Below are 14,785 nucleotides of genomic sequence, written 5' to 3'. Positions count from 1 at the left end.
CGATTAGTTTTTGTACGTGCTGCCACGCCCAGCGCCCAAGGGTACCTGCTCAGAACTCCAACGGTTAATGTCCAATGTCCGATGTCCACGCCCACAACGCCCATTTCAGTGCGCTTGTCTGGTTTGGCCACTATTTAATTTTATCTGCTTTGCTTTTATTCTCGTTTTTATCGCAGTAAACTATGTACAACAATTTGCTAGGCCAACCGACCGCCCCACTGCTCTGTCTCTCTCTCTCTCTCAATATATATATATCGATGTCGCTCTTCTCAGCTCCTCGCTCTCTTGCTCTTTGCTTCCTGCGCGCAATTTCGTTTCTTTTCGCATTCGCCTTTTTGACTCTTTCCCTCGAACAAAGTAATAAAAAAAAGTCAAATGCCATAGCGCCAAAAAGTCAAAAGGCCAAAACAACAACGACAACAACAACAGCAACTAATAGTAGTAGTTGTAATGGCAATAAAGCAGCAACAACAACAACAACAATATTAAGAGCAATATAACAACAACTTTGCTTTTGGGTGGAAAGTTAAAAGCGCACAATAAATAAATGAAACAACGCAAACGCACGAAACGATACACAGAGATGCGTATTTGTTGTTGCTAATGTGCTGCTCATTGTTGTGCTGTGCGCCATGTCCAGGCGGCATAAACACAACTACATACATACATACCCACAAACACACAATACAATACACAACACCTACACACATACCAAAATAGTGGCAATGCTGGAACGCTAGAAGGCTGTCACAGCGGCAGAGAGAGACCGAGCGAAAGAGGGGGAGAGAGAGAGAACGGAGAGCGGCATAGTAGCTCTGCTAGTCAACAGCAGCAGCCATAAAGCCGGCAGTATTTGGAGTACAGTCGTAATTTGAAGCAACACCCGTCAACTGGCGACATTATGCCTTCAGGCGGCCGAGTCACACCCACGCCGTCCCCACAGGTTGTTTTAGCTTGCTGCCCAGCTGGCAAGCCAAGAACGCACGCTCCTGTTAATTGCTGATAATGATGAAGATGTCCTTGACACACACTCTTCCAATCTTGCACAGTGGAGCAGAAAGAGCGAGCGTTGCAAAGTGATCAAGCGATTCACAGACAACAACCAAATGATCCACTGTAAAAGGCGCCAAGCTGTAAAGAGAGCTATAAAACTTTGCTCTCTAGTCTGTGCGCTGGAAAGAGAGCTATAAAAACGGCAACTAGCGTGAGAGAGAGATCTGTAACAGTAAAGCAAAACAGCACATAAATTGCCACCAGACAAGCCACTGTAAAAGTATGTACGCTGTTAAACTGCGCTCTTTCCTCTCGATCTGTAATAAGATTAAAAAATAATAATAAACACTTGAAAACAACTAGCTCAAGGCTTTGTTTTTGTGACGGAGCTGGAACAAAAAAACAATGAGCATGAATAACAAAATAAAGCAACAACAAAAAGATCAATTACAGCTAATAAAAAAGACAAGAATCTGTTAAGTGTGAGAGGGGCATGAACATGAATAGAACAAGAGCAGTTACTTTCCTCTCCCTGCTGTTAACTTATGAATGCCACTGTTACAGCGACTGTTGTTTGTTGCCGTCGACGTAAACGCACACGCGCGTGAATTAAGGCGTGCGACTGTCAAACGGTAGCAGGAGTCGACTACAACAGCAACAGCAACAACAGCAGCAGCAGAAGTTGAGGTGCTGTAGTAGTTGAGGCAGACTGTGCGTTAATGTCGAGACCGCCTGTCTGCCAGTCTGTCGCTTAATGTGCGTGTGTGTGTGTGTGTGTGTGTATACAAACACACGCGGTAATTAATTTTATTTAATTTTCGACGACAATAAAAGCGACAACAGCAACAAGAGTCAAGGAGCGACAGTCGTCAACCGCCGCTGCCGCCCCCAAAAGTTGACAGCAAGAACTATGTATGCGACCCAAAGAGTGTTGAATGGCAGCTGGCAGTTGGCAGCTGGCGGATGGTGGTGCACAGGAAAAAACAAGTTAACAAAACGTCAACAATAAAAAGAAAGCCGGCCAAATGGCCATTCGATGCGGCCAACGGTGACGGCGAAGACAATGCAGAAACAAGCAAAGAAAAAAACCGAAAAAAGATTTGTCGCTTATCGACTAGGCGCTACCCTGTGCCCAGCAAATGTCTCTCTGAATATAAGACAAGCATTATCAGCTATCAACATATTAATAAATTAATTAATTCAATTAATCAACTTTTACATTAAATTTATCGAAATCTGAGGATGAACTGCCAGGCAGATAAGTTTCATGCAAGCGCAACATATACCCTATTCGCACCATTGCGTACAGGGTATACAAAAGGAAAAAGAAATGGCCAAATGGCAAATAGCGAGTGGGTGGACATGGGACACATAATTATCAGCCACATCAGCAGCAGAGTCACAGGCCGAGTCAGCCGCAGACGACGAAAGCATTGATAATCAGCAAAGCGCGGCTAACAGTAAGTTAGGGTGTGGGCGGCCACTGGCGCGGTAATGGGGCGGGCAAAACTAAAAACTGCCAGGACATAGACATAGAGAATAGCACGCACAGAGCTAGCACAATGGAAGGAGGAGAGGCAGCGGCAGAGCAGGGAGAGACAAAAGAGATGTAACGGAATTGTCGAAACGAAACAAAATAGGGAAAACAAGTTTAACTTAATTGTCAACATTGCGCCAAGGAAAGAAGCCTGAAGCTGATGCTGAAGCTGATGCTGAAGCAGAACTGAAGAAGAAGAAGAACAACAACAACAACAGCAGCAGCGGCATCAGCTTTGCGGAAACGAAGCCGACAGTAAAAAAAAAACGCATGAAAGTGGCGAAAAGCAGTAAGCGGAAGAGCATAAAATAACGGTACTAATGATGCAGCACGCAACGCTCGCCGAATGGCCCAACCAAACTGTATAGTACACGGCAAATGGCAGCTGAAGTTGAAAGTAAAAGCTAAAGTTCCAAAGTCGCTGGATGAGTACCGTTAAATGCAGCTCAGCTGTCAATTTGGCAAATTTAATGCGCATAAAACAGTGAGGCAACACACATTTGACATGACGTTAAATCAAACATTTGTGTTGTTTCTCTTTTTTTATTTTTAGCTTTTTATTTTTCAAGAATAAAATGATTTTTGACACGGGATGTTGGATCAAAGATTTCTTTTGAATTTTGCTTGAGAACAAGATGATTTGTGACAGTGGCTGATCCAACATCCATATGTAGTGTGGTGTATTGTATGTAATTTTACATATGTATGTATGTATGTATGTATGTGAGTTGTAGCTTTACATGTGCTGTTTGTTTACATTCATACATGTGTATGTTTTTTTTTTATTTATACTCTGAATATATGTAAGCGGCAAAAGAAGGCGTGATAGGCCCATTAATATACATATATAGTATATATATTCTTGATCAGGCTGACGAGCTGAGTCGACTTAGCCTTGTCCGCCTGCCAGTCTGTCTGAATTTCTCAGAAAGTACAAGATTTTTAATAAAAAATGTATATGATATATTTATATCATATATTTATTATTTATTAGTTTAGTTATTGTTCTTAATGAAAAACCTTATCAGAAAGCAATTATAAAATTAATTGTATCTCCTTTATCTTTAGAGCCAGAGTCTCCTGATTTGAAATATGGAATCATATCTATTTAATGAGTCCCCATAAAATTAAAAAACATTTTTTTTTTATTCAATGATTTTTTGCCGGGGAAACTCGCACACACTAAATTACTTTAGTTAATTCGTTGGTAAAGCTAGCTGCCGTTTTGTTTTCTTAATTTGTATTTCTTTCGGAACTAGCGTTCCGCTTGACAAAAGTTTGGCATGCTGCGCACCAAGCAGCTGCAGCTTCACCCTTTGCTGCCGCCCCCACCCCACCCACTTGAATCCAATTTCATGGCACACAGTCAGCCTGCCCCCACTGACAGCGCAGCGTACAGAGTCGAGTCAAGTACAAACCAAAAAAATAAAATAAAATAAAATAAAATAAATAAAATAAAGTAAAATAAACTAAAAGGGAAAATAATACAAAACAATACAAATAACTTGCCTTTAGCCCAAGCCAACGACAAACCGCGCGCGCGTCACTAATGAGACCCTCCAAACACCCAAGCTTACGCTGCCGGTCCGATATGCCGCGACCCGCTAAGCCCGCTCAACCCGCTCAGCTCGCTTAGCCGCCATTCCCTAGACAACAAGATGCCAGCATGTTTCTGCCCCACTGACACAAAGCACACACACACACATACACACTGGCACACTCGCTCCACACACACACACACCAATGCACAGAGAGAGAGCTAAATTCAACAAGCAGCTCGCGCCACAGCAATAAAATTTAAAAGCGTGATTATTTCTATACGCTGAAAAACAAAGCCCGGCATCAAGGAGTAAGCCAAGCAGCGGCCGCGGCGGGTTTTTTGTCGGTCCCACTGCTGCATGCTAATTATGATTTGCTTTAAGCAAAAGCTAATTACAACTAATTTTGCGCTAAAAGCCATAAGACAAACATTACCCAAAAAAAAAAAAAAAGGACACGGCTAAACAGGGCATGGCAACTCTTTTAAGACACAGCTTTAATTGCATTATGCCAAGCAAATCAAAATCTTCCGCTTTTAGTCCAAGCATTATAAAATATTATTCATGCTCGCAAATATTTTTGTAATAAAAACCTCAAGTCAATGAAAATGATAAAAACTTTTCGCGCCAAATTCTAATTACGAAACACTTAACAGTGCAGTTCGAGCAAATGTTAACAGCTTGTTCGCTGAATATATCGATAGTATTTTTTTAGAAACGATCATCAAATATTGTGAATTTTTTTTCGCGCCATGAATTACGCGCCTAATTTACATAGCTTACCGATAGTATTTTGCCACTCAACATGCTTCTCATATTGTTTTGGTATTTATTGGCTTGCGGATTTTGTTGCGTTTTTCCGCTAACTTTACCAACAGGCTTTGGGTGCGCTGCACAAAACACAGGAGCAATAAAATGGGTGATGTCGACAAATGGATAGACATTGTGAAAGAGTGCAAGTACTTGCCGGAAAACGAATTGAAGAAACTCTGTGATATTGTCTGCGACATACTGTTAGAGGAGACGAACATACAGCCAGTGAGCACACCCGTCACAGTCTGTGGCGACATACACGGCCAGGTAATGGTCACCCTAAAACACACTCATAATTTATCAATCAGCTAAGATGAGATTACGCGCTGCTTACAATCGATTTATTTCAGTTCTATGATCTGGAGCAGCTGTTCCGAACGGGCGGCCAAGTGCCCGACACGAATTACATATTCATGGGTGACTTTGTCGATCGGGGATACTACAGCCTGGAGACCTTCACCCGCCTGCTGACGCTCAAGGCCCGATACCCAAGTCGAATTACGCTGCTGCGAGGCAACCACGAGACGCGGCAGATAACAAAGGTGTATGGCTTCTTCGACGAATGCTTCAGCAAATATGGCAATGCGAATGGCTGGAAGTACTGTTGTAAGGTCTTCGACCTGCTCACCATTGCTGCGGTACGTACAGAGCGAGAGAGAAAGAGAGAGAGTGTGACGGAAAGAGGGGGTGGGAGTGGGAGGAGGAGTGATGCTAATCTTCGCTTGCTCTTTACACATGTATAGATCATTGACGAGAGCGTGCTGTGCGTGCATGGCGGGCTCAGTCCGGAGATTATAACGCTGGATCAAATACGGACAATTGAGCGCAACGGCGAGATACCCTACAAAGGCGCCTTCTGTGATCTGGTGTGGTCCGATCCCGAGGACATGGAATACTGGTAAATATACTGCAGCGATAACAAAACATCCCGTCCTGGCCGAGCTAACGTTTGATTTTAGGGGCCAGAGTCCGCGAGGCGCCGGCTGGCTATTTGGCCATAATGTGACCAAAGACTTCATGACCATCAATAATCTGGACTTGATCTGCCGGGCACACCAGCTGGTCAATGAAGGCATCAAGTACATGTTCGAGGGCAAGCTAGTCACCGTTTGGTCCGCGCCCAACTATTGCTATCGCTGCGGCAACGTGGCAGCCATCCTCAGCTTCGATACGGCGCAGCAGCGGCAAACGAAAATCTTTCTGGCCGTGCCCGACTCGGAACGCGTTATACCCAAACAGAACACGACGCCGTATTTCCTGTAAGCACGCTAACGGTGCATGGAGCAGAGCCAACGAACCATCTAAACCATCCAATGACCGACCGACCGACCAACCGCCCGACCGATCGCCCTCTAGTCGCAACGCTTCAGGGCTGACTCGCTTCGCACTGCCAGCGATCAAAACTAGATTGAGGAGTTCACTAGCCGTGCAAAACGGCAGCCGCCAGCAGAGAGACCAAAACGCACACTCACGTACACACGTACACACACACACACACACGCAAACTCGCAAACAAACAAACAATCCAACACACATACACTATAAATTCAACTTTTAGAGAAAGAATCGTATTCATAATTATGCTCAAAAGAATTGTTCAACCTTGTATTTTGTTGCCGGCTATACAGCCGATTATTTTAATATTCCTATCTATTTGTATATCATTTACCTTTACACGCACATGTATATATTGAAACCTACATATATACTTTTCTTTAATTATTATTTGTGCTATTTGTATTTAAATATCAATTGCTTGGCACAAACAAAAATCGAAACGAAAAGAAACACAAATGATGATTGAAAACACGTTATAAACAAAACAAAAACAAAAAAAAAAGAAAAAGAAAAAGAAGAAAACTTAAAACCAAAAACAAAAATCAAGCAAAAGACAACATGTAAATGCATTTCTCTTTTCACATAACATTAAGTGCAAATTTTAATTTTATAGAGATTAAAAAGAATCGAAAACAATTGTTTATAAAATTTTCTGTATTTAAATGTATATTAATTCATAATACTTAAGGTTCTCGTTCTCGTTCTCGTTTTTGTTTTTGTTTTCGTTTTCGTTTTCGTTCTCGCTCTTCGAGTTGTTTGGGTTGTAAATGTTGTAAATGTTCACATCTATATAGAATATAGAGATGGCATCTCTCGCATATTTGTATTATTCCTATGAGATATCGCTAAAAAGCAAACAAACTTATTAGGCATTTGGATAAGTCTGCTAAACAGAAACTATATACATATACGATACATGCATATAAAAACTCTTGAATTTACATCCATCAGTTGGCCTTAATAGCAGCAGCTTACGATATATATTTATATATATGTATACGTATATCTCTTATCTCTATACATGCATATACATATTATTATAATAAAATCATCTGTATAATTTCAATTCAATTGTGTCCCGAGTTATAAGCTAAACCTGAAATCCTTGCTAAATGTAATTTCTATAAATAAATTTAAATGGAGCTTGATAAATAATATGAAAGAAAAGGAGAAAGTTTTTCAATCATAATTGGGTATTTTATGGGTGCAGTAGCCCCAACTGGAAGGTTTTACGATATTTAAAAATGAGCTTTACTCAGGAAGTTAAGGAATTTTGATACGCCTTAAATGACAGAGATTATATCTAGGCGTCTATTTACCCTGAACGTATATGGAATATCAGGTTACATTGGTTTTATCTATATGCATGCAACAGGTGGAATGAGGGTATGACAGACCCCATAAAGTATCTCAATCAATATGTCAAAACCTCAAGCTTAGGCGATCTAGTTCGAGTTCGTCTGTCCTCTAACCACATACTCTAAGAACTTGAGAATAATATTCCTTTTAATATAGATTTCCGATGCAACATTAATTTATATTTTTATATTAAATTTATATTTTCCTGATTTCTTTGCTATAAAAAAAAAAAATTAAAAGAATAGATTATTTTAGCTTCTTTTGTAAACGTTACTTGAGCTGTAGCACCCTCTCTCTCATCCTCTATCTCTGGCTAGAGATTTCCATGATTCACAGTGTATACGTATATCAATTAGTAGAGACATCTGTTTTGGCAAATTAGTTAATTCGATAATGAAAGCGCATTTGGAATGGAAATGATGCAACCAGCCATGGCTCATAGTAAAGCCCATAATGAAAATTAGAGCTGATTAAGCGCCTAGCATACGTGTGTGTGTGTGTGTGTATCTATATATAAGTGTATAAGTGTCTGTGTGTGTATTCATGATAAATTTCCTGCATAAAATATATATATGTAGACATATAAGCACGGGCTTCAGGGTATCCTCTAGTCGAGCACTCCCTACTCTAGTCTCTTCTTTGTTAGTCATGTCACGTGTCAGTTGCTAGCTAAATTTCTATAATCCGATTTTCGTTAACTAACGAAATGTTTAAAAATAAACCCAAAATAAATCTTTGTATACTATGAAAAGGAATATATCTATATATATAAAAAGATATATATGTACATATCTATACACACTTATAGGCACATACATACATACATATGCATACATATTTATAGATGTATTTACATAGGTATACCCGTATATACATTTCTGTACCGTACCCTTTCCATAATATACAAAGACTTATATTTTAGGATTATTTATGCATATTTATGACATGAGCTGTCAAGATATACATACATACATATGTCATAAATCTCATTGTGTGTTGGTTTGACAAATATTCTCTTAGTCTAAGAACTGTTTTACTAATAGATTAATGGCACCTTTAATGAATCAGATCACTTTCTAATAGCTCACATATAAAGCAAAATCTATTGCAATTAAGAAGATATGCATGGGACTAGGTATATACACATATGCATTTATGTATGTACATATATATACAATAAGTAAATTGGTATATGTCAGTTAAGACTATCGACAATCTAAGGAGGCTGGAGAGTCCAGTCAGACCCAACCAGTAGAACTGATATGGCTCCGTTCATATTCGGACGAGAGAGAGAGTTTAGACCTATTGTTACTAAATTATATAAAATATATTATTTATATTCAGAAGTACCCAACACAGCGTCCCCACGCGCTTAACTTGTATATACATAAATGTACTTCTAATATATAGATCTACATATACATACATATGTGCATGGTATATTCATATTCATGTGCCTATATTTATTCCCTACATCTAATACACATTCTAGCGCAATGCTGCGTAAATATTTATAAAGAGACGCAATATTGCACAGAAAAAAAAAAAAAATTAAAATAACTAAGGGAAGCTATGCCGAAAGGCTTTAAGAACTCGTCATATCAAATAATAATTTTGGTTGATTTTTAATTATTAAATGATTGAAATAAGCTTTGGCATTGTTTTTTCTTGGATTTCTCTTACGCTAAAAATATTTTCTAAATATTTTAAAAATCATTGAGCTCATTTTTGTTAGGTTCCAATTTTGCTGATATATCTATTTGAATAACAAATTTGTAGATATTCAAATTGGGCTTTAGTGCTAGTTGAATTAAGCTGTAAGCTACGATATGTATGTACATGCATAGATCTAAAATAGAGGCTTACAGAGCTCTATATACATACATACACATACAATACTCACACCACATGTATGTATGTTTTATATATGTATGTATGTTTATTTAGCTTTATTCATTGAGCACTAAACTATTTACATAAATACCATTTTAATCTAGACACTAATCAAGAAACGCCCTTTATAAATTAATATACTTCCGTACACACACATATACATATACACACGTACGTACTTGGAATACACGGAAACATACCCTTTCCATGAAATACGTACACAAGTCTACGTCAATTAGCAAAATATCAATAGAACTAAATGAATGAATCAGAATTTCGCAATAGTTTTGCAGAATTGCATGCGCCAGCATGCGCTCTCGCTCACACAGCAGCCAACTATACCTATCTCTCTCGGTCTTCGTGTCATTTTCTATCCCTTTTTCTCTTCCTCTCTCGCTCTCAGCTCAAAGCACAGTTGAAGCTCTTTAGTAAACAAACATGAGCAAAACAATAATAATAATAGTAATGACAATGACAATCATAATGATAATGCTAATGACAATATATACAAAATTATCTATAGATTGAGTATAAACAAGAATCGTTTCAATATAATGTTTAAGATATAATTATTAAATTTTTGTTTTTGTTTATGTTTTCATGTTTTCATGGCGCCCGGCCATGTCACAGTGTGTATACAGAGTGTAACAACAACAATTACAATATATTCATATATGTGTATAATTATTAAAAAACTTAAAAAAAAAAAAAAACAGCTCAATTATATATAAAAGTTTAACTGCAACAAGTGAGCATAAAAAAATTAAATATCTGTAAAATACGAGCAGGAAAAAAAGTTAAAAAAAAATAAAGAACAGAACATGCGTTACAATTTGGCAGAAGTGTCTAATAAAAAATTGAAGGAAGGAATCAATTTAAAGGGTTGCAAGGATTTTCATTATCATGTTCATCTGTCTGTTGAAAGAGGGGGAAAGTTGTCGTCGTTGTTGTTAGGCATCTTCTTCTTCTACTTCTACTTCTGCTTCTACTTCTATTTCTTCTGCTTCATCTGCGTCTGGTTGTCGTCGTCGAAATGTTCGTTTGGCCAGATCCTCCAGCAGCCTCTACTGCGGCGCAATGTAGTTGTGCTCGAAGATGTCCAGCTCGTTCTGTATGTAGTTGGCCTTGTTGCGCAGGAGCTTCAGCTGCTTCTGATTGGACTCCAGCACGTTCAGCTGCGCTTCCAGCGTCTTCAGCTCCTCATTCATATCGGTGGTGGCGGTGTCCACAGTGCGGCACAAACGAGCAAATGTGCTGGACAGCTCCCTAAAAAAACAAATTCAATTCAATATGGATTCAAATTACGATTCAGCTTCAAATTCATTGAAGCCATCGATTGATTCACTTACTGCTGCACCTGGTGGCTGCAGTTGGCCGACGTGAGATCGACAATCATTTTGAGCTTCTTGGTGGCATGCCGCACGTACTGGCTCTTGAAGGCACGCTCCTTGGCCGAGTTGGTCCAGGACAGACGCTCGTACAGATAGATGCAGCCGTAGAGTGCACCGATGCCAACAAGGACGCGCCACCCGATCGTCTTCAGCATCTGCAAGTGTTCAGTGTTTTAAAGATCCGGCAAATAGCATCAGGAATCTCTCCCAGCAGTACTTACAATGCCCGCCACAACAAGACCGCCGACTGTGCCCTGCGATCCAATCGAGGACAGGGCAAAGCGCGATATAACCGACAGCTGTTCGGGCGTAATTCCGCCCACAACCGTGCCGGGGAGCAGGCAAACGGGCGTCGTCTCCACGGGCGTGCTCACGGGCGTAACAACGGAGTGCTGAAGGACAGAATGAAAGCAGATCTTGTAATGTGTGTCCTGCCAAATGGGGTACGGCTGGAGAGGACTCACCCCAATACTGCTCTGGCGATTGAGCAAGGCGGGCGTTTGCTTTTTGCTGCGCTCGCGCACCTTGCCCGTGAATCGCTGTATCATGGCCGTTATGCCCCAGCTGAACTTGAAGTCGAGATCCTCCTGGAAGTCGGCGCACAGATTCTGGCAGTTCAAGGAGTAGAGCATTTCAAAGGGTTGCGTGCGCACCGCCAGCTTGGCGCTGTTCGTGAGCAGCTTCTCGTTCGGCACCAGAGCATGCATGCGCTCGGTCATTTCCGTTTGTGCCGCCTCCACGTTCATCGCCAGCGCCATGGAGAGGCGGGCGCGCAGGTTGCTGCCCAGGCCGCTCTCCACGTGGGCGTTCAGCTCCTTTTTGTAGATGTTGAGGACCAGGCGCTCCGGATGGAACGGCATGTTGAACTCATCGATGAGGACGCCCAATCGCCAGATTTCCTCATTGAGCGCCTTCGACACTTTCTCCTCCACTTCCTCGACCATATTGTGAATTTTCATTTTCATCTCGCGCGTCACCTGCATCATTTGCGTTTCGGTGCCCTGAATGCGCTCGGTGAGCAGATTCTTTTGATCCTGCTTCAGATCGCGAAAGATCGTGATCCGTTCAAAGATGTTGTCCAGCATGGAGCGCATGTCGCCGGAGACGCTCTTACCGCGCGAGCTATGCTGCTGGAACTTTGTCTTGACCGCGCTCTGTGAGATGCACTCCTCGAACTTGCGCTCAAAGTCCTGGAACTCAAAGTAGCGTATCTGAAAGCCCTCAGCGATGGCGCCCATATGCGGCGGATTGCCCTTCGCCTCCTCGATGCGCGCCTGCAGCGTCTCGCGCGCCGACACGAAGAACACGCGCTCCGCAGCCTCCTTCTCGTTGCTGACCTTCAGCTCCTTGGTAAGGAAATCGATGCAGCGCTCCGTGTGCTGCGACTTGACCTGCAGATGGTAAAGCAACAGCAGCCATACAAAAAACAAAAATAAAAAAATAAAAATAAATAAATAAACAATTTATTAGTTGAGATCTTCGAGGAATGTATTACTGAATGCAAACTAAAAATTAGCTGCAGCCACGGACATTATATGTCCACGTCCATGGGCAAGCAGGCAAATCAAAACAACAAAGCTCATGTGTCAGGAAACTGGGTCTGGATAGAACATTACCTTAGCCAGCTCCTGGCGCAGATACAGAGATACACACACATGATGTATTTGGTAGGGTGGTAAACAAAGGTAATGAAAAATATACAACATTTACAAATAGGCTTACAGTCCTCAGGTGGTGCACAACGAATTGGACAAAGGCTAGATCTTACCGATTCTTGAAACTCGGGCTCATTGGCTGACGCATCCCAGCGATTGTTCAATATGAAGATGTTTGGCTTGGACAGCTTTTGGGAAACAGTGTGAAAGAACTGCTTCTCGGCCCGCGTCATTGTCGACTCAGCATTGAGGACCAGCACAAAGACATCTGCATTGATGCAATGATTGTCAATCCAGTCATCCAGATTGGCGGACACGTCAACGCCCGGTGAATCGACAAAGACAACGTCATCGCGCAGCAAGCTGCAGCGTTCGCGTGGCCAAAATATACGGACCAGACTGCTCTCGCTGAGCTTCTCCTGGCACAGGGCATTGGCCAATTGCTTAATGTTCTGCAAAGCGAAAATTGTAATTAAATGATGTATGTGTGCGACTGTGTGTGTGTGTGTGGGAATGGATCCCTCGAGTAATTACCACCACGTTGAGCTTCTCGTCGGAGCCTTCCTTCATAAGATAGGCTTCGCCGCCGTCGCTGCCTTCCACCTGACAGAAACAGTTTGTGGTGTGGCCAATGCCGCTGGGCAGAATCTTCTCGCGCAGCATGGCATTGATCACAGAGCTCTTGCCGTTGGAGGTGCGGCCAAAGAAGGCCACCTTCATGTGATCCCGCTGCAGTACCTCACGTATGGCAGCCACCTTATGCACATAGCTCTCAAACAGTTCGCGCTCCGCCTTGTCCACAATTTCTGCGTCCGCATGCAGAGCTGCAATTGTTTAGAATTTAGTTTGACGTATTCATTATGCAATGCAAAGACAGTGGTCTTTCTTACCAGTGATGAAGGTGGTTGTCTCCAGCACGTACTCCTCGATCTCACCGTAGATATCGTTGATCTTCTTCTTGGCGCGCACGAAGATCTGCAGCGGCGATTTGTCATTCGGTTGATACATGCGGTTGTCGGTTATCCCGGTCATGTTGGCCGACGTGGACGAGGCGGACGTTTGCAGCGATATATTGTGCCGTGAATCGTCGACGGTGTCGTTGCCCGGTGTCGAGTTTTTGTCGTTGGCGGATGGGCCCGTTTGGCCGGTCACCAGTGAAATGGTGCGATTCAAGTAGGCCGCCATTTGTTTGGTTTGCGTTTAAGTTTTTTTTGTTTTTTTGTTTTTTTTTTTTTTAATGAAGAGAGAATTTTGATACAAAACAAAAGGTATGCAGCCTAAGGAGATACCCGTCCCCAGCCCCAACCCAGTCCCAGTTTATACTGTTGCCAAAAAAAAAATTGACTCTAAAATGATAATAAAAGTGCACGTTGATTTGACTACTGTTATTGGTATCGATATATCGGTATCGATATCGTTATCGGCTTTGGTTTTGGCTGCTTTGAAAACTGGATTGGTATTTTTTTTTTTTAATTTTTTATATATTTTTTTTTAATTTTGTATATTTTTTTAAAATTTTTTTCTGGGTTTTCACTGTTCTGTTGTTTATCGTTATTTTTGGGGTGATGTACTCAAAAATCAATGGCACAAAACTGAAAAGAAAAGGAAAACGTAACAAAATATGACTTCAAAGGCATAACTAAACCAAAACAACAAAATATATAACAACAGAAAGTCAAAGCGAAAATTCAACTTTTGTGTGGCTTTTCACGTTCGCACATACACACACACACACACACAGAGAGACGAGCAATTGCTGCTGCAACGGCGCAGTTTATTTATGCTTGTGTGTGTTGGCAATCGTAATCAACGAAAAAATATACATATACGCTGATAATTTCTTCAACTGTCCCCGTCTTGCGTCTTCAGTTTAGGATTTGCACTGTTATACCTGACCAGCAACTAACCTGATTTGTGCTTTCGCTCATCGTATGTTTATGTTTCCGGCGAACGCGATCCAAAACACGCAGCCCGCAAGTTCACAGCAGTGCGGCCTTTTGGGCTCCTAGGATTGTTATGAGATCGCGTTCCGAATCGGCAATTTTAGGCACATTTCTATTAGATATAACTTATTGTTTACTCTATCGCTCAGCGCTGCTCAAATCCCGTTCAATTTACCTATAATTCGTCTAAGTGATGTAACACGGTGCACAAATCAGCAGCCACTAGTGCTGCAAAATGCCAAACAGTCAGTATCGACATTTCGAATTGGTGGCGGCTGGTCGATAAGTCTTGAGCCACAAGACGATAAAAGCTCTAAAGCCCATT

The 14,785-nt window shown here is 41.5% G+C and overlaps 2 protein-coding genes across 3 annotated transcripts; one reads left to right on the top strand and one right to left on the bottom strand.

Annotated features, from left to right (window-relative positions):
* The first annotated feature begins 4,892 nt into the window (after nt 1-4,892).
* On the top strand, nt 4,893-6,867 carry PpV (Protein phosphatase V). The gene is made up of 4 exons (XM_018017058.2): nt 4,893-5,148; nt 5,232-5,519; nt 5,625-5,779; nt 5,841-6,867. The coding sequence occupies exons 1-4, from the start codon at nt 4,984-4,986 to the stop codon at nt 6,142-6,144; spliced, it is 912 nt and encodes a 303-aa protein (XP_017872547.1). The 5' UTR covers nt 4,893-4,983; the 3' UTR covers nt 6,145-6,867.
* A 3,148-nt stretch (nt 6,868-10,015) lies between these two features.
* Marf (Mitochondrial assembly regulatory factor) lies at nt 10,016-14,695 on the bottom strand. 2 transcript variants are annotated; one of them, XM_018016115.2, is made up of 9 exons: nt 14,425-14,695; nt 13,408-14,109; nt 13,052-13,341; nt 12,631-12,969; nt 12,479-12,490; nt 11,327-12,253; nt 11,084-11,254; nt 10,821-11,017; nt 10,016-10,737 (listed from the first exon to the last, which is right to left on the bottom strand). In XM_018016115.2, exons 2-9 carry the CDS (start codon nt 13,700-13,702, stop codon nt 10,536-10,538), a joined length of 2,433 nt encoding a protein of 810 aa, XP_017871604.1. In that variant the 5' UTR covers nt 13,703-14,109; nt 14,425-14,695; the 3' UTR covers nt 10,016-10,535. The 2 variants fall into 2 exon arrangements, with proteins under 2 accessions (XP_017871604.1, XP_017871608.1); XM_018016119.2 differs by lacking the exon at nt 12,479-12,490 and having other exon boundaries at nt 14,425-14,694.
* Between the last annotated feature and the right edge of the window lie 90 nt (nt 14,696-14,785).

The sequence above is a fragment of the Drosophila arizonae genome, chromosome X (genome assembly GCF_054131065.1).
Source record: "Drosophila arizonae isolate 15081-1271.41 chromosome X, UAZ_ARI_1.0, whole genome shotgun sequence".
Taxonomy (NCBI): Eukaryota; Metazoa; Arthropoda; class Insecta; order Diptera; family Drosophilidae; genus Drosophila; species Drosophila arizonae.
This window is presented reverse-complemented; position numbering and strand designations above follow the sequence as displayed.